A 20,203-nucleotide genomic window follows, 5' to 3' on the forward strand; every position below is an offset into this window, starting at 1 on the left:
GATCAGGGTAGATATTAGCAGATGTGCAGAGCAGCCAATAATTGAGTTAGAAATAGAGAGGGATTCCAGCTGGCTTACAGCTTTAGAAGCGTGGGCTGCTGACCTGGGGGAATGGGCTCATTGTTTGAGTCCAGGTGTGAGATAGCAACCCAGACCGCCTGGAAGGATAGGTTGGTGGAGTAAAAATATCAGGCCTGAATCCCTTTTTTCCATACACATTCCCCAAGCTTAGCAGTATTCCTTGAGGCAAGAAGGGCTGAATTTGTCAAACAACCCATTACAGGCCAGCTGAAGTCTAAGAATCATGACTTAAGCAGTTACAGGACAATTAATTGTAAATACAATTAATAATACAGGACCGTTTTTTAATCTTTGCATGTGCTAGAGGTAATGGGGAGCCATTGAAACTCCTTGAACAAAAGAGGGACATGGTCAGGCCTACACTGTAGAAACATCAGGCTGGCCATGATGGATAATGGAGAATGGATGAATGAATGGTGGAGAATGGAGTTATAGGGGGAAAAAAGAGGCTGGACAAAGAGAGACCAGTTGGGAGGTTGATGCAAAAGCCCAGGGGAGAGAGGTTGAAGAGCTGAATTTGGTGATTCTCCTGTAAGCAGAAGGAAGGTGACAATTTGAGAGATGTAGAAGTAAAATCAAGGAGACTTGCTACCAGGCCTCTCCTTTTGAAAACAGTTATTCAAAGAAACACAGTTATATACCAGTTGCCACTAAAAGCATCTTTACACTGTTTAAGGATTTATATAAGTACAGACTGTAGCAGATGGACACTAATAAATGCAGAGTCTGGCTTTGTCTAGTTTGAAATTCACGTACCTAGAGATTTCTGGATTCTAGAAGTCTGTCCAATTAAGCAATTGCTCTTTTCCTTGCCCAGTTCTTTTTCTCCTTGACTGAGTAATTGGTTTGATCTTCCTAATTATATTATGTTTTCCCTTCACTACCCATTCCAAGTCCCCTCAAAAAACAACTTCACAAAATCACTCAAGCTGAATTTCCTGTTATCACCCAAACCCCAAAAGAAAATCACACATTTTGCCATTACTCAGCTTCCACCCAAGTCCAGGAAGAGTGAGGATGTGGGCCAAGTTAACTTCCATGGAAGAAGGTTGGTATAAACAAAAGAATACTGGCTATGGAATCGGAGGAGCTGGGGTTAAGCCCTGCCCCTGGCAAATGCTACTGTATGACCTTTAGCAAGTGACACACCATCTTAGGTCTCAGTTTCCCTATCTGTAAAATGGGTATATTTGGATAAAATCACTTTTGACATCCCTTCCAGAGTCTATGATCTCTAGTTTAACTCATTAAAGATGTCCAACAGTGAGTGTGCTCGGTGGAGACTCCTAAAAGAGATTCTCTGCATTCACTGCACAGAGCAGACTATGGTCTTTGAACCACTGGTCTCACCTCTACTCCTGAAATGTTTCCTTATTTGATTCTTCTTTTATGTACCTTCTCTCCCTTTATCCCCTCTCACTGCCTGGAGTACTCCCTCTCTTTGATCTAATAGCTCAACTGGAACCAGTCAATTTTTCAGCACCTTTCTTAACTAAATATCATATAATAGTACATTCAGTTAGCTTAGATATTGGTGTAGACACATTCCATCTACATCCAACATTCACCAATAGGGAAGAGGACATGCTCTTGGATTTTAATGGTAATAAATGAATATTGGATTGTAGTGGGAGGTGAATATCATTTTGAAGGGATTCTGAACCACAAATCACACAAAAATCAAAAGCACCTGGGACATTTTGGGGGAAGCCCTTTTATCAAAGGATCCCTAAGATTTTACATTTTTATTTTGTGCAGTCTAGTAAATAACATAAATGGTGAACAATTCACAGAAATCACTATAGGACTTTGACTAGATTTGGAGTGGGTTGAGGGCTGAAAAAAAAAGTTCATGTATATATATAATAAGAGAGGGATACCCCTTTCTATTTCCATTGTAGTCACAGAAAGCCTAGAATGTGTTAATGAGATATTAAACTAACTGTAAAAAAAAATATGTATCTAACTCCTGATTCCTTTGCAAGATGCCAGAATCCTGGGATGGGGTCGAAAGAAAAACAAAAAGGGTATGATTGGCTGAGCCATGCCTTTAGAAGCTCTAAATAGCTAAGCCCTCTAGGAGTTTTATTAGTTTGAATGAGAGTGGGAAAGATGAAAGACCAGAAGCTGCCCAGAGAGGATACCTCTGCAGAGAGGAGATAATTTATCTCTTTTTTTCCCTTCTCCCCACACTGATCCTCATATCAGGAGGAGGAATGTTGGGGAGACACTATAACTAGTGGGAAACATACATTAGATTTAGAGAAAGAATTCCTGAAGGAGGGAGAAACATCAAGAAGCATGACATCTGTCAGTCACTAGAGTTAGCCACAGGCCCACGAGGGGAACAGATCCTGGGAACCCCAAGGAGCTCAAGAAGTAATGCTATATCCAAAGAGGACAACACAAGGATGTTTTCAGGAAACATGCCCAGGAATAGTAAACAGACTACTGATGATAATAGCTAAATCTAACAAGTATATGCTCTCTTAGATTATTGCCTTGTCACAGGAAAGGGGAGTGCATAGTTCAGTGAAACCCTGCCATGCAGGATTATCTAAGATAGACAGGTGGAAGTAGAAAGTTTTGACAAAAGGTGATAGATACCCTGGCAAAGGAAATGGAAAAGCACTCCAATATCTTTTTTTTTTTTTTTTTGCTGAGGCAATTAGGGTTAAGTGACTTGCTGAGGTCACACAGCTAGGAAGTATTAAGTATCTGAGACCAGATTTGAACTCAGGTTCTCCTGGCTTCAGAGCTGGTACTCTGTCCCCTGTACCACCTAGCTGCCCCTGTACTTCAATATCTTTGCAAAGTAAACCCCAAATGGGACAAAGAGTCATGACTGAAAATGACTGAACAACAAAAAATGTATACTTTCTCTGATTTCTGTTTTACTTTTGACTTGGATAAATGGGTTTCTTGGCTAAGTGCTCTGTGTGTTCCTTGTGCAACTGGTTTTTGGTGGGAGCAGAGTCAAACCTTGGATATAAAGCTCAGACTTCTACTTCCTTCATAAATGAACAGTCATCAGAAGTTTAACTTGAACCTGAAAACCATATCCCTTAGTCTAATAATTAAAGGAGTAGATTATATAATTCTAGCCTGGTACCCCTCACTCCATTAAGAGAAGAGTGGTGGACATCCTTTATCTCTAATCTTCTGCTTTCTCTCCTAGCAAAAAATAAGATTTCCCTCCCACACCAAAATGACTTTGGGGCTCATTGATTACACTGAAAATTTTATTTGATTGTGTAACCTTGAAGGTTATAAATAAGTGAATGAGCATTTATTAAGTTCATACTGTGTGCAAAACACTGTGAGGGCACTGAAAATATAAAAAGAAAAACAGAAATGGTCCCAGCTCTCAAGGAGTTCACATTCTAATGGCAGAAACAACTGAAATAAGAGATTTCACCTACAAGTTATAACTGAAGCATTTCCATGAGGCTTTATACTCTGACAGATCCTACCTATAGAAAAGCTCCAGTTAAAGGCCCAGTGAAGGACTGTATACCTTTGTCCTCTGAGGTCCAGTCCCACAGATACTTCAGCTTTCAAAGATCATCAGGACACTAGGAGTCACCTTGATCTTTCTCCTGTGAAGGCATTGCCCACATTGATGGAATAACAGATCCCAGAGGTGTGAGAGTGAGTGTATGGTACTAATTAGGATTGAAAGATTCCAGGATGGGAAAGGATCTCTGCAATTACACTAGGCCAACCTTCTCATTTTCCAAATGATGAAATCTCTACTCTCAGGAATTAAGTAACTGGTCTACAGGTTGACTTCATAATCCAGATTCTCTAACTCCAAATTCAATTATAATGATTTCTGTGAACTGCTCTCCATTTATATTTAATATTTAATCAGCATAAGGCAAAATAGTTATAGCAGCTAGGATTCTCCCTCACACATAGAGCCCCAGAAAACTACCCCAGATTTAAAACATCTTGTGGGTCAACAATATCCACTCAAACCTGTAATTCATGAACCCTTAGAATGTGTTTATTTTACTTGACTATCCTGAAGATGGTCTAATTCAAAGGAAAAGATATCTAATTTAATTTAGTTGTTATTCAGTCCCCATTTGGGGTTTTGTTGGCGATGATACTGGAGTGATTTGCCAATTCCTTCTCCAGCTCATTTTACAGATGAAGAAAACGGAGACAAACAGGGTTAAGTGATTGTCCAGAGTCACGGAGCTAGGAAGTGTCTGAGGCTGGATTTGAACTCAGGAAAATGAATTTTCAGATTAGCAAATGGTGGGAGAGGGGACACAGCCTGGGAACATGCCCAACTAAGAAACATACACATAGAAGAACACACAGAAATGTGGCCAGGGAGAACGCACTGCCGATCCTGCAGAGCTGCAGAAATCCTGCAGTGATGTCATTGTACTGCCCTCTTTTGGGTATCTCCAGTGAGCGCTTGCCCTAATGCATCTCCCTCTTTTGGGGACATCTTTCCTGAATTGAGGCTGCTCTCTGATTCCACCTGCTGGTGTTTATCTGTATTGTGGTTTCCCTGGGGAAGGACCTGCCAACTTTTAAAATACAAATTTTAATTTCAGTGCAACCTTAGATCCCTTGTGATTACAGACTTCAGTCAGCCAGTTCAAGAAGCCCACAAGTATCTTAATCCATTTTGTTTCTATTCTATTTTTATTTTTCTCCTATTAGCACTTCAAGTCTAAATGTTTTTTTGACTTAAGGTGAGAAAAATCTTTTCACATTTGGCTGTTAAGAGTAGAATCTGCAAATCAAAGGAAATGAGAGGCAATCATTATTCTATTCTCCCTCCCAATTAAATCACTACATTCCCTACACTATTCATGAAATGTATATACAATTAGCTTTGTTGCAACAATTCAATAAAATAATCCTAAACTTTGTTCATTCAACTTTTAACCTCAGTTGATCTTACAAAATGGTAATCTCCTCTTTGTTTTTGAAAATTAAATGGAATTTTGACTTTCAATAGTCTATAATATAACCTACTAGCTTCAATATCGACTTTGTAAAACAAAACTGAATTCTGTGTAAGTACAATGGCCAAGCTTGATCCTAGAAAAGAGATAAGAAAATGTAGGCTCTTCCTCTCTGGATATGGGAAAGGGAAGATATGGGGCAGAACATTGCATGTATTGTCAGACTTGGTTGGTGTGATTAGTTTCCCTGAGATGTTTTTTTCCTTCCTTATTTTCTATTGTAAGTTGTCGTTCATTCTTTGTTTTCAAACAGGACCAATAACATCATGAAGTCCAGTCCCAGGTTTCAGTTTGTCTGAGGCCGTGCTTTGTCAATAGGAAGGGATGAGAGATATATTCAGAAATCAAGTGATAGAAAGACAAAAGATTTAAAATATACTCAGGCCTTGCTACAAATAGGTGGGGTCCATTTAGGTATTTCTCCTCCTTTTTTGGATCAGTCTATCAAAAAAGCATTTATTAAGCACCTAGGGATACAAAGAAAGGCAAAACAAACAAACAAAACCCATATCTTGCTCCAAGGAGCAATGGGGGAACACAACAGGCAAACTGCACACGACCAAGATATATACAGAATAAAGTGTGGGGAGAAGTTTAAGGGAAGTTTCTAAGATTAAGGAGCCTGAGAAAGGCTTTTTGGAGAATGTGGGATTTTAGCTGGAACTTGAAGGATGCTAGAGAAACTAGGAGGTAAAAATGAGGAAGGAAAGAATTCCAGGCATGGGACAACTAGGGGAACATTCCCATTGAGTGCCTTATGTAAAGAAGAGCAAGTTACTGGATCTCCATGAGCATGGCAGGTGCAAGAGGCTAGGTTTTGAAGGACTTTGAATGCCTGGGGATTTCATATTAGATCCCAGAGGGGATTGGGAACCACTGAAATATTGTTAACACTGGAATATTATTATTGAGGAGCAAGTGATGGAGCAATCTGGTTGAATCTGAGCTTTAGGGAAATTACTTTGGTGGCTGAATGGAGGATGGACTGGGGTAAGAAGAGACTTTAAAGAGGAAGACCCACCAGTAGGCTATTTTTAATAGGAAGTGATTAGGGTCTGCACCAGGATATGGCAACAATCAAAGAAGAGAAGGGGGAATATCTGGCAAGATGTTATAAAGGTAGAAAGAACAGAACTTGATGAGTGATTATATGGAGAGTGGGGAAAGAGATCTGTGCTTGTTGCATTGGTGTGAGAAACTCCAAGTGTGGAAATTCCTTTTATTAATGCAGGTATAACTTGTCTGTTATTTACAGTCTTGGAAAATTTCCAGGGACACGCTGAGGCAGGTCAGCCCTCTACCTACTATTCTTTGAGTTTAATGTGCAATCTTTAGTACTTTGTAGAAATGGTAAGACAAGAAGCATTGAGTGCAATCTGAACCCTGGTAGGTGAGGAACGAGCCTTGGAGGACAATGTTCAATAATAGGACTCTCTGGTGACATATATCAGCCCAACTCTATTAAACTTTATAAATACTGAGGTCAAAGAAAGAAGAAAATAAAATTTCCCAGAAACAAATGTGTGTGGAACTGGGGATCCCAAGGTACAGGAAAAATTCACAAGGTCTTAGCATGGGTGGGAAGATAGGAGAGGCTTAATAGTGGAGGGAAGTCCTCAGAGTCACAGTCCTGAAAGAGCTTCGAAGGAAAAGAAACTGCTATACTGCTTCACAAGTTCACAAGAACTACAGTCTCCATCCACAAAATCACTACTGGTGCTTCCAAATGCACAGCATGCCGATGGACACGGCTCCCTCCATGTTTATCTACTCACTTAGCCTCTATCAAAAGTAGAAATTTTTTCTGCAGCATCCATATCAACAGTTTCTGGTCAGCCTCCCCTGACTTCTGGTGATGGGGAAAGGAAAAGAAATATACTCCACTGAGATGTCCTTCCTTTACATAAGAATATCTCTGTGATTTTTATCACATAAGTCAACGGAATGATTAAATTCATTTTTCGTAAAGTTACTTTACCACAGACTTTGCTATAATTTATCTAGACCATAAAGCAAGTGCAAGATTTGGAGCAGGAGGACTCAAATGCAAATCCTGCCTCAGAAATGTACTAATTGTATGATCCTGGTCCCTTTACCTCTCAGCCTTAATTTCCTTATTAGTTTATATATATATATATATATATATATATATATATATAATATCTACTTCATGGGGTTATTGTGAGAATCAAATTGATCATATACATGTATAGAGGTGACATTTAATTGTATCAATCAATTACTTCATCGAATTTACCAATCTTTCTGCAAACTTGAAAACATTGCATAAATGCTAGCTGTTATTCTCCAGTGGAGAAGCATCGAAATTAGAGATTTCTGAATCAGAAAAGAGCTTAATTATAATAGTCTGTTCTCCCATCTTCCTCAATTGTCTTCATTTTGATAGCTCTTGTTCTCTGGATGTTGTGTGAAGGTTAGTTCAATGAGCATCCCCACTCCCAACCCCCCAAAGGGACAATATAAAATAAATCCAGGTCATTAGTGTCAAGTTGAGTTTATTGAATTAGTTGTTTAAGGAGGTAGGTATCTCCCTACAGCAGCAAAGTACAGGTGTTAACAGTGTAAAATCTGGAAGTGCAGGCAATTGTGGGGTGTGAATGGGGCTTGCATTGCACCAAGGTCTCCTTTATGACCCCACCTGACCTTGGTGACTGGCTAACATGCAGGAACCTCTTAGAGAAGCTGCGGGATCTGGATTCTGTCATCCAAATGATGGGGAAAGCTCCATTCACACGATTTGATTTTCTCTGAGGAAAGGAGAGAAAGAAAAAAAATGTTCCTTGAGAAAATGTTGATCGGGTCTGAAATAACTCTACAGATAGTTAATTTCCTTTAGCTGGGAAGAAAAAAGTTAGTTCCTTTAGGCAAGGAAGAGCTCCATTAATTGGGAAAATGCTAAATGTTAAACACATGAAAGTGGTGGAATATTATTGCACCATAACAATGGATCAATACGAAGAATTCCAATTTGCATGGGAATACATATGAACCACTGCAGAATGAAGTAAGTGACATATGGATTGATTTCAAAACCCCAACTGAACACAATATTGGTCCAGAAGAAAAGATAAGAAAATGCATTTACTTTTTTTCTTTGCAGATACATAATATTGCATATGCTTTCAAGCTTATTAATGGATCTATTAGTTTTACTAATCTTCCTTTCCATCACCTCCACCTTTTATTCCCTACTCTTTGCTACAAGGGATGACTTTCTTGAGGGAGTTAGGGTGGTTTAAAGGAAAAGAAAACTAAATATTAATATATATGATATTTTATTAATAAAACATTTTAAAGAAAAATAAATTTAAAAAGAAAAGTCCATGACTTAATTTAGCAAGCAAAAGGAAAATGAGGATGTAAATTTTTTTTGGTTTCTGGATTGAGCTAAGGGCCCTCCTCAGAATAACAAATTTCATAAATGAAGGGTACTCCACTTTTGTTTGAGATGGCATGGTGGAGAAGAAAGAACATTGGATTTGGAATCAGAGATACTGAGTTCAAATCTCAATTCTTACTACCTGCCTTGCTTTGTCACTCACTCTTTGTCTTTGTCACTTGCAAGTCACTCTTTGATACTGTTTCTTTATCTATAAAATTAATGAATTGAATGAGGGGACTGCTTTCAGCTCTAAATACGTGGTCCTATGATCCATGCCAGGACCCCCTACAATAGGGACCACCAGGAATGGCCACAGACATCCCCAGACCACTTGACTCACAGATTCTTCTTTTTATATTGCTTCAGAGCTTCTTCTGCTACGATCTCCATGAATTTGGGGTCATCCCAGGAGATCTCTGCAGGCACAGTCAGGGTGATGGGTTCAGAGTCAAAGATTTGCACGACCACTTCTGTATCAGAAGGCTTGGATGGGTCATCGGGATTTGAAGATCTGGAGTACACCTAGGAAAAGAGTATAAGAGCGTATAAGAGTATAAGAGAATATAAGAGAGAGCTTTGGAAGTTTTTCATCTCTAAGTATGAGAGGATTTGCTAGAAGATGTCAGATTTGAAAAGGTTTTAGAGGTTGACTGCTTCATTCTTCATTTGAAGTATAAACTTTGTCTGCAATGTCCATGACAACAGTTACCTAGCAAAAATCCCCTTGATCTCTGCTGATAGGAGAAAGGAGGGAAGCAAATAGGCATTTATATCATACCTACTATGTGCCAAGCACTGTGCTGAGCACTTTACAAGTATCTCATTTGCTAACTCCTTCCCTCTGGGAGAAGTTCCTTTCATTCTGGGAGCAACTCTAATTATTCAGAAGTTCTTTCTATCTCTGAGACAAAATTTGCCTCCTCCATAATTTTCAGCCTCTGGTCCTCTGGGATTAAGCAGCGTAAGACTCTTCCAAATAACAACACTTCAAATATTTGAAGGCAGTAATAAAGCCACTATTAAAACATTTTAGGCAATTAGATGAAGAGGTGGTTGACATGTGGGCTTGGAGTCAGGAGGAACCAACTTCCACAGACACTCCCTACCGGAGGCAGAGTATTCCAAGCCCTTTGGTTCTTTTTGAGAATGAAGAAAAATCAACCAACCAACCAATCAACCCAAGCAAGTCACTTAACCTCTCTATGCCCCAGAGCTTTTGTGGGGATCAGAGGAGTATTTGATAGTAATTGATTGATAGAAATACTAATATTGATAGAAATGATTATTTCTCTCATATTAATTATGTTTATATCATAGTGTATTATATATATTATAATATAATTATATAAATTACATAATATTATATTGATAATCAATTATTGAATAGAACAAGGATCTTTTTCAGAAGCCTGTAGGATGTTCAGTCTCTGAGGAGCATCGTTAGTGGATGAGATTGCCCAAATTGCTGGGGTACATGCTTTTCAATCCTTGATGGGAAACCCCATGCAACTAGAAAACTTTACAAAGAATTTAATGTAATCTGGACAAAATCTAGGCCACTGTGTTCTCATCAAAGAGGTCAGAGTGATCAGTCACTTGGCCAGGCCCTCATTAGAACAGATCCACCTCTTATTATAATATTCACTCTCTTATTACTTATTCACCAATCAGGGTCCATTGCCATCCTCAGGATCATCCCCTCTGCCAAGGATATATAAGCACTGAATGGGTTCCACAAGGGGTCTTTGGCCTTTGAGAACACCATTGACGCTTTTTTATTAATTATTGACTAGGATGATTAATAAAATGATTAACTATCCAGAAATTATGTCTCTCAAACTTTTTATATGTAACAATATGTAAAACACTTTGCAAACCTTAAAATATTATATAAATGTCATCTATTATTATAATGATTATATTTAAGCATATTATACATTATATCAAATATATTTAATAATTATACCTATATGATCATTAATTAAAAAGTTTGCTTCTTAAAAAAAATCTTAGTAGTGCCATAGAATCAGCCTCGGAATAAAGTATTTCTGTGAGGCACAAAGGCTAATACAATGGCAGCCCTTATGAAGCAGAGCATAGGAAATAGCAATAGAATTCTTAGAATTCTTATAAAAATTCCAGTTTTTAACAGGAACAGTTAAAGTTCCTGTAACTTATAAAACAGTTACAATTGCGCTGGAGGGCAGCCAGGTGGCACACTGGATAGTTATGGGCCTGGATTTAACAAGACTCCTCTTCCTGAGTGACTTCAGACACTTACCAGCTATGTCACCCTGGGCAAGCCACTTAACCCTATGGACCCCAGTTTTCTCATCTGTAAAATGGGCTGGAGAAAGAAATGACAAACCATTCCAGTATCTTTGCCAAGAAAATTCCAAGCAGGATGAGGAAGAGTTGGAGTCTACTGAAATAACCAAAACAACCACAACAATTGTGCTGACTATTGGGAGTTCTCCCCAGAAATATATTTTATACCAGTAAATCCTCCATCCCCTACTTCCATCTCCAATCTAATAGAGATGCAAAAAATCTGGAGAAGGAGATAGAGTGGATCACAGTCTAAGGGAAGGCTTAAAATAATCATCCTTTTCATTTGGGGTAACTAAGGCTAAAAGAAAAGGAAAAAAATTTGTTAAATTGATAAAACTCGACTAGGGTGAACCTTATCTACCAAATCCTAGAACTAAAGGTGCACCACCTTGAAATCTAAAAGAAACACATTTAGGACGATCCCATCTCTGTCACTTGCTCCCTAGGTGACTTTGGGTAGATCAATTAAAATCCTGAGTAAATCATTTAATCTTCCTGGGTCTCAGTTCCTTCATCTATTAAAAAAAAATGAGGGAGTTGGACTAGAAGACTTCTAACTTTTGAGCTCATGACTTTAGCATGATATTTTATCATTTTTTATTTAGGACTCAAACAGATCTTGGTCTAACCCCCTCATTTTACAATGGAAGGAATATAATCTTATGACAAATCTCAAATGTCTATAACAATCTGTAAATTTAAAACAGGTTGACCATAGAAAGAGCTTCACAAAATATATGGAAGATACTCCAAATGAGCTCTTAGGGAAAACCAAATACTTAGCAAATATCCCCAAACTTTCAAGATTGCCATCACACACACACACACACACACACACACACACACACACCCCTCTACCCTTCTACAATCTCTGAGTTGGGTGAAATACTGACAATTTCTTAGCCAATAAAAGTGGACACACTCAGAGATATCTTCCCAAACCTATGGGAACTCTGGGTAACATAAATGTACAAATTAGCATATTGGAGAAATAGCCAATAAAAATATGGAGAATGCATGCATTTAGTAAACATTTTGATCTGTTTCATTTGCTCATAGAGAAGAAACTTACAGTGGAGACCTGGAGATAGTCACCATTCTTGGTCTGGGTGAGGTTGGCCAGCTGGGACACCCAGCCAAATTGCCGGTTCAGTTGGTCCAGGAGGGAGGAGGTGTTCAGCATCCTCAGTTGGTACAACTGGAGGAGGTCTTCGTACTCTCTGCCAAATTTTTCCACTATCCGAAGAGCATCTTCATACTTTTCTCTCAGCTGGCTCTGGTTTGGGTCTGTGTCAGAGCAGTCTTTACACAATGAAGAGAAAGGTAGAAAATAAATGCATGAGATAAGAATGGAAACTTGGACCTCCATTTAAATAGAATCCATTTGGGGGTATTCAAAGTTAGGCAGGGTGATAGAATGGCAAGAGTACCAGATTCCAATTCAAAAGTTCTGATCCTAACATTTATTAATTGTGTAACTTCAAGCAAATCAGTGAACATCTCAGAATTCCTTTTTTTCATTTTTAAAATGATAACACCTGGGCTACCTATCTCATTGGGTTCTTTCATAGAAAACACTTTGGAAGCTGTGCTCATCTAAATGGAAACTATTGTGGTCATTATTTTTATTATTACTCATTACTTCAGCAGCTCAGTGGCCCAATGGATAAAGCATTAGGCTTGGAATCTGGAAGGCTCCTGTTCATGAATTAAAATCTGGCCTCAGATATTTACTTTTACTAGCTGTTTGACCCTAGACAAATCACTTAACCCTGTTTATGCCTTAGTTTCCGCATCTGTAAAATGAGCTAGAAAAGGAAATGGCAAAACATTCCCGTGCTCATGCAAAGAAAACCTCAAACAGGGTCACAAAGAATAAGACAGAACTGAAATGACTCAACAACAAACAGCAACAATTCACTACTTATTCAAAAGTTCCTGTAATAGCCTGAAAATTAGGTCCTCTCTCCAGTCTCTTGAGCTTATGCAAATGGCTCTGGGCTTTTTCTCCACACTTGTTCTTTGGACATCAGAATCAGGGATCAGTTTTCCTACTTAGGATAGCCATAGGCTAGCCCTTCAGAATCAATAGAACAGCAAAAAGCATAGACTATTCTATTCTTTCACTGTCAGTTGATGTTCTTTGTCTATTCCCTTTGGATAGGTAACAAAATATGCCAAGAGAGTGATAAGAAGGATATGAATTTCAAGCACTTTGTTACCTGTGAATGTGGATTTCTGACTAGTAATGTCTTGGGGAGATAATCAACATATAACTGTGTTTTATGAGGCTGCCATTTTGTCCCATGGTGTCTTAAACTGCTCAGAAAAATAAAATACTTAGGGTCCTTTTATTGAAACCTCTGGCAAGAAACTAGGATTTGTTTTTTTGAAATGTTTTCTAAATTCTGTTGGGAGTTTTTAAAACTAAGCTTTTGTTTTGTTAGAGAAAGGAAATGAAGCAACTTCATTGAGTTGAGAAAGTTGCCAAGAGTAGGGAATGATTCCCCTCATAAAGAAGTAGCCTCTTTATACTGAAAAGGAACTAAAGAGATTTTTTTTTTAATGATGGAGGCAACAAAGAACTGTGCTAAAGAAACAAATACCATCTTCCTGATAATAAACAATTTACCCCTAAAAACACCGTGTTGTTGAATTGTATCAGTCATGTCTGATTCTTCACCACCTCATTTGGAGTTTCCTTGGCAAAGGTACTGGAGTGGTTTGCTATTTACTTCTCCAGCTCATTTTGCAGATAAGGAAACTGAGGCAAACAGGATTAAGTGACTTGCCCAGGGCTAAAGTATCTTAAGGTGGATTTGAACTCAGGTCCCCTGACTCCAGATCTGGTGCTCTATTCACTGCACCACCTTACTTCTCTATTTAAAAAAAAAACTAAGCAAAAATAAAAAACAAATCCACAAATGTGAAAAAATGAAACGCTTTCCTTGAGACAACAATTCAGTTAAGTAGTGATTGATAACAGTTGAGTTAGTTGGTAAAGGCCTGTGCCCAGATATTTGTATCTCACTAAATGTTGCTCAAACATAAATCACTTTTTTCTATTTCAGTTCTATCAGGAGTTATAATTTCAACAGCGTCAGGACTTCTCCCACTCACAAGAATTACAATTTCTTCACACATTCACTTAGTAAAAACAGAAAGGCTAAAGACTTCTCATTGGATAGTCTTTGTGAGTTGTTATGAACAAAACCCAAAAATTAACTCCCCAATGGCCAATTTTCTTCTGACAATGAGCCACTTAAAAATGAACTAACTTGGTCCTTAAACAGCAGACACAGTTCATTAGCTGCCTACATTCAAAACCTTTTCAGCTATTTCAATGCTCTCACCACTCTTCCCTTACCCCCATTCATCTCCTGCCAGCTACTAGAATTGCAGGTGTGGTATCTAAAAGTAACCTGTTACAATAGGGCTAATTGTGTAAAATCTAAATCTGTGAAGTTATATGTCAATCATTGAACTGACACAGCTTGTAAAAACCTTGGGCACTCGTAAAAAGACTACTGTTTCAGGATTATTCACACAATGAAAAAAAGAAGAAAGACAAGTTCCTAGACTCCTGGTGGAATTTACAGAACCCATAGGGAGAAAAATATTACTTTTGTCTTTACAAAGAGAAAAGTGATAAAGTACTAAGATATTATTTAAAGTGGCATTCTGACCTTAGGCGCCAATGATTATCAACCCTTGATATTATTGTCCCAAATTTTCTGAAAGGAGAGAGGAAAAACAGAGCATGATCTCTGTTCTTACCACATAGAATCTCAAGGTTTGATTTGTCAGGATCCCCAAGCTAAGATCACCACTTTTTTTTTTATTCTTTTCTATTTACTATGAGGAGAAACTCTGTTTTCCACAACTAAAGCCCAGCAAGTGAGCTATACTCCAGACTTGGAAGAATAATAATTCTTTGCACTGGAGGATCTCAGCCAGAGCAAAATCCCAGAACTATTTCATACCAGCATCCGGTGCTCCCTGAGTTTGAATAAGCAGCTGCAGTACCCATGTTCTGGTCATGATGTTCTATGAATTAAATTTGCTTCATTGTTGCTGTTGCCCCTCCATTGTCAGAACTACCTCTTGCTATGTAGCCTTTGTTATAAATACTGAGATTTGACCAAACTAAAGTGGGTCTCCTACTAGAAGGGGCACCTGCATATGTGTCTAGTTTCCCTACTCCAGTGAAATTAAGAAAGCTTTTTGCTTTTGACCACTGTTATCTCTTTGGTTTTCTTTTCTTTTTGAGAGTTAACTATGATTTTGATAATGTGTGAGCTCTCTGGGGATTTTTCCCTTGTTTTTTTGTTTTAGTTTGGTTTTAGACCTAACAAGTTGTAAAACTGCTAAGACTTTTTGGTCATTTGTTATAGAACTGACAGATTCAAAGTATAATTTAAATATTACTGAGGCCTTTCCTAATGCATCAGATGTTTGCTCTCTTTCCCCTCTTGAAATATTTTTGGGCACTTTCTATTTAGTAATCTGCAAACATGTTGTGCCCCCAAGTAGAATGGAAGCTCCTTATGGAGCAGGGAACCTGGTTCTTGGGCTGAACCACTACCTTCTTTGAAATGAAACAATCTTACTGCTTATTTGAAAGTTCTAAGAGATCAGACCAGGGCCATACCTAAATTGCAGGTTTATTAAAACTGTGACAAAATGTAGACATAGTAAAAGAAAAAAGGTGTGGATCTGGGTAAATAAACAGGGGCTATGGTGAATAATCATAGGATTGTAAATCTAGAGCCAGAAGAAACCTTAAAAATTATCTACTCCAATAATCTCTCGTTTTACAAATAAGGAGACTTAAGTCCAGTTAGGTTACGTGATTTGTCCAGGGTCACATGGGAAATAAATGGCTAGGTTTTGAACTTCGATCTAGTAGTGCTCCTTCCATAGTATTACTGGTACAATGAATAGCGGGATACATATATTCTCTGGGAAAATAGTAAATAATCAGTAAGAATGATGTTGTGCCTATGGAAAATATTTTCCCTGTGCTTCCTTACCTACTGACAAAATCTCCCGGCACTTTTCACATTGATCCTTCATCTTCAAGCATCCTGCTGAGTTACGACGGATTTCCCGGCATACCATGCGATCATTGGTGCCATTTTCTAAGGACAAAGGAAGAAGAAAATTGCATCTTGTCACTGTTAAAACTGCTGACTAATCACCAGGAAAAAAGAGTATTCCCATCTTACATATATATCCCTTTCTCCTCTGAAAATAAAATTGATTTCTGTCTCTTCCTTACCTCCCTGCCTCTCTAACCCTAAATGTTTGTTTTAAAATATAAAGAACTGAAGTTTATAGGAAGAAACAAAATTAGTAACTAAAATATCATTCTTCTAGGATAGAAACATAAGATCATAAAGATGGAAGGTACCTTAGAAATTATTAAAGAATATATTCATTGTAACTTTAGTGCTAGCCTATAGTAAATTGTTACTCACTAAATTCTTGTTGAATTACAAAAAATAAATAAATAAATTACTTGGAAGTGTTTCAAAAAAAAAAAAGAACATATTCAAAGGCATAAGTTACTTTCTTTTCATTTATTTAATTTATTCAGATCCACTGGTGTTGGATAGGACTGCCTTGGAGAGTGGCCAAAAACTCAGCTAGGGAAAGGAATCAGTTCAATTCCTTATTGGGTACTTACTATGTCCCAGGCATTGGGTTATGCACTGCAGATACAAAAACAAAAATGAAATAATCCTCATTTTAAGGCATGATGGCCAGCAAAATGGCAACCAGTATAGATCCCCAGCTTTCCCTCACCTTAAATCCCCCCCTCTAGAAAAGGGTAGTCACCACAGCTAATCTGGGGAGGAAGACAGGAAATCTAACTGTCAAGAGCCAGGAGAAAATTAAGGGCTCTAGTACTGGAAAAGGTAGAACAGGGTTGTGTGGACAAAGGAAGCTGGGGCCAGCCACAGTCTGCCTTCACCCTCTCCTATTTCCTCCTATCTGTGCAACACTGAATAGGACACTTAATTGTTTCTGTTTTCTCAGCTTTAAAATAAGGGGGTTTGACTGGGAGGCCTCTGAAATGCCTGCTTCTAACTTTAAATCTGTAATCCTATTTCTCTGTACTGGAAACTATTTTAGCTTAACCTTAGCATAAAACTTTGGCACAAAAACAGGTTGGAAGTCTTAGCTTTTACTGCTTATTTTGTATAGATATGGTGGGGGTTTTTAGGGAGAGAATTTATTCTGAACTTAAGCACACACACACACACACACACAGAGCAATTAGTAGAAGATAAGGATAGGATTCTTGTTATGTCTACTTATGTAGATATTGGTTCCCCAATAACACTGTGAGACCTTTGAAACCCAGAATAGTTTTTATTTTTTCTTTTTAGTCCTAGTGTTCATTACAGTGCCTGGTACATAGAAAGTGTTTGATAAATGCTTGTTGATCAATCAATCACAGCTCCCTTATCTCTAATAAGAATGTGATGATCTCATTTGTTCTGACTATGCAGACCTGTGAGTTTTAGGTACAAGGCATTCTGAGTTCCTGGGGAAATGCTAGGAGCAGAGAAGAATTGGAGGAAGAAAAGGAAAAGAAGGAAAGAAAGAAGAGACAATTACCCAAATCTAAAAACAGAATCATTGGATAGTTCCAATTTAGTAAAAACCTACCTGAAGAGTGATAGGTATTGAGATTCCATTGCTTTTCCCTTTCCATAGCCCTGTGGGCATTCTCCATAATCTTCTGAGACATTTCAAAGAAGGGCTGGAATAGATGCTGGAAACCTAGTGGATGTTGGGAGAAGAAAGGTGAAATGTCTCGGACCACCCTCTGCTTTTGGAAAAACCAAGGTCTGAATGGGGACCTTGAAGAGTCACCGAATACCCCTCTAAAGGGGCTCATGATGAAAGGGTTTGTGTTCTCAGAGAACAGGGAGCTGCTCTGAAATAACTCATCCATGTTGTGCTGAAACAAGCTGTAATCCTCTTCCAGGTTCATCAGCTTCTGTTTTTGTTCCTGATCATCTTTCAACAGGGTATCCATTCGGTCCCCATTTATCCAGATGGAGAAAGGAGAGGACTGGTTCAGAAACTCCTCCAACTGGAAAAGCAAAGAAAGGAACAGCTGAGTGCCAAACTCCCCTGCATCATTCACTCATGTTGGGGGGCTGAGCCAAACTGGGGGGTGTAGTTATTTCTATAGGCCAGGTGCCCATAGGAGTGAATGCTAATGGCATCCTTTTAGGGAAGGGTTTTTGTTTGTTTGTTTTAATAAGTATAAAGGAATCTGAGTGTGATTCCAGTTAAAAGTATCTTTTAAAAAAACATGTTTCCCTCATCCCTATCCTAAAATGCCTTCTTAAGTATTAGGTATATACTGCATTTGTAAGGGGCTTAAGTTAGAGTGGATAATGTTTACATATCCAAGAATTTTTATTTATTTCAATTTACTCAAAAACCATCGTTGGCATATATTCCATTATCTGTAGGGATGATGGGCCATGCTTTAGGGATGACTTATCCAACAGGTCTGTCTGTCTCTTTCACGCAATGAGAAACTACATTGAGTGCCAATTACCCCACAGAATCAGGCATCATGAGGAAAGATTAAAAGTCATCATTTTCAGGGGAGAGAAATCTCCATTTTTTTATGAGAAAATTTGGATTTTGGATCCCACATATGACTTTTCCCTCAATCTTGTTGTTGTTAAGTCCTTTCAGTGGGTGTCTTGAATCTTCTTGACTTGTTTGGTCTAAAACCAGAATGGATTTTTTGGTACTGAGGAAATGGTACATATATACTGGGTTTAGGTTACAAAGAAGCAATGGACCTGTGATCACATCAATGTGGGCATTCTCTCCAACTCTCTCCAAGCCTGTGAAAGACTGCTCGTCTCATGAATCTGTCAGAGGGCAACCACCCAACCATGCTGGGGATCTCTCTCATCATTTTGACATTGACAGCCTCAGTGAGGCACGTGGGTTGTCCATTAGTTAGCTCAAGCTCTCGATAAATGAGCAGCCCATCTTTCCCCCCTCCCCTGTCATATATTTCTCATTTCCTTGTTCTTTTTCTAGAATGTAACCAAGTAGGTAATACGTGGGAGTGGTAGATAAAGGGTAAACAAAAATCATTTTGGTAAGAAGGGCAAAGATATGGAAGCAGCCCTCTCCACAAAAAGAGCCTAGTTTGGAGGTCTTAACTTTAGATTAGGATTAATGAGGAGAATTAGAAGCTAAGGGATATTAGGATCATTTCATCTAGGTGGACTGTGTTGTTATTAGGCTTTTCTGTTCTTGCTTTATTTCTGGCCTCGGTTTAATCCTCCTAGAAATAAGAATTCTCAGCCTTCATGACTTTGGACTACCATTTCTTGATGGCTCATGGCTACTATTACCTTAACAAGTCCCTTCCTTCCCTCCCTGTGGGATTTCCTTACCTGGCGGCCCACAAGGCCTGAGCCACTCCTGCAGACCTTTGTGTAGAACTTCATGCAGGTTTGTTTCAGGCAAGGCTTGCACTCCTCCCACAGGGCCATCATGGTATCATTGCACACCTCTGGCTTCTCAACAATCTGCTTCTCTAGGTTCTTGGCCTCCTGGATGGCTTCCTGAAGGTTAGGCAGAGCAAAAGCAATGAATACTCCACAGAGCTGCTGCATGCTTGATGTCTCAGGCTAATTCCTGGTTCTGGCGTGGGGTGTGATCACCACCACCCTTCATCTCCAAACTTGTACTTTTCTGCCCACCAAAGAGCCTGTGTGGCTCCTTCTTCTAGATGGCTTCCCTTGGGGGAAGGCCAAGGTGACATATGCATCTGATTTCAGCCTGTCCTGCTCCCCATGCCCCAACTATAAGGATATATAAGCTCTGGATTTTTTTTTATTTGTTTTTCTCAGCTCCCAAAGAAAGCCAATTATCATTCTCAGGTAGTAGGGTCCCTCTAGATTAAGTTCTGAGAGCCTAGAACAACTTCATTCCTTTATACTAAACTTGAGCAGGCCCAAAAGAACTATACCCCCCCCCAAAAAATATACATTTTCATGACCACTGGACAGACAGCTTCCTTTGCCTACTTCCTTATTTTCTCACTGAAAGAAAAGAGGGGAAGATATCTAAAAGTTCTCCACAGGTTACTAGAAAATGCCAGGAAGGATTTGAAAACTGCCTACTACATATTGTCATTGGTACTTTGGTAAAAATCCCATAAACGGCCCCATGGATTTCTGAGATCATCCCATTCTGAGTCTATGTTCCTGCAGGACCCAGGAAGGTTCAGGTGAATGGGTCCCATATGGATACCTCTCAGAATGAGGGAGTCTATTAGATCCACACTCCTTCAGCCAAGACCACCCTTCAGTTTCAAAAAGCATCATGCGATGTTCAGAAA

At 38.8% G+C, this 20,203-nt stretch overlaps 1 protein-coding gene across 1 annotated transcript in view; it reads right to left on the reverse strand.

Annotated features, from left to right (window-relative positions):
• Positions 1 to 7,571: 7,571 nt before the first annotated feature.
• The window catches only part of CLU (clusterin), a 30,431-nt gene continuing 17,799 nt past the window's right edge, over positions 7,572 to 20,203 (reverse strand). The window contains exons 4-9 of the mRNA XM_031951462.1: positions 19,254 to 19,424; positions 17,485 to 17,914; positions 15,840 to 15,947; positions 11,879 to 12,108; positions 8,816 to 8,997; positions 7,572 to 7,840 (exon numbers count right to left, since the gene is read on the reverse strand). Coding sequence (XP_031807322.1) covers positions 7,822 to 7,840; positions 8,816 to 8,997; positions 11,879 to 12,108; positions 15,840 to 15,947; positions 17,485 to 17,914; positions 19,254 to 19,424 — 1,140 coding nt within the window. The 3' untranslated portion in view covers positions 7,572 to 7,821. The remainder of the gene's footprint in view (positions 7,841 to 8,815; positions 8,998 to 11,878; positions 12,109 to 15,839; positions 15,948 to 17,484; positions 17,915 to 19,253; positions 19,425 to 20,203) is intronic.

This window comes from Sarcophilus harrisii, chromosome 2 (assembly GCF_902635505.1).
Source record: "Sarcophilus harrisii chromosome 2, mSarHar1.11, whole genome shotgun sequence".
Taxonomy (NCBI): domain Eukaryota; kingdom Metazoa; phylum Chordata; class Mammalia; order Dasyuromorphia; family Dasyuridae; genus Sarcophilus; species Sarcophilus harrisii.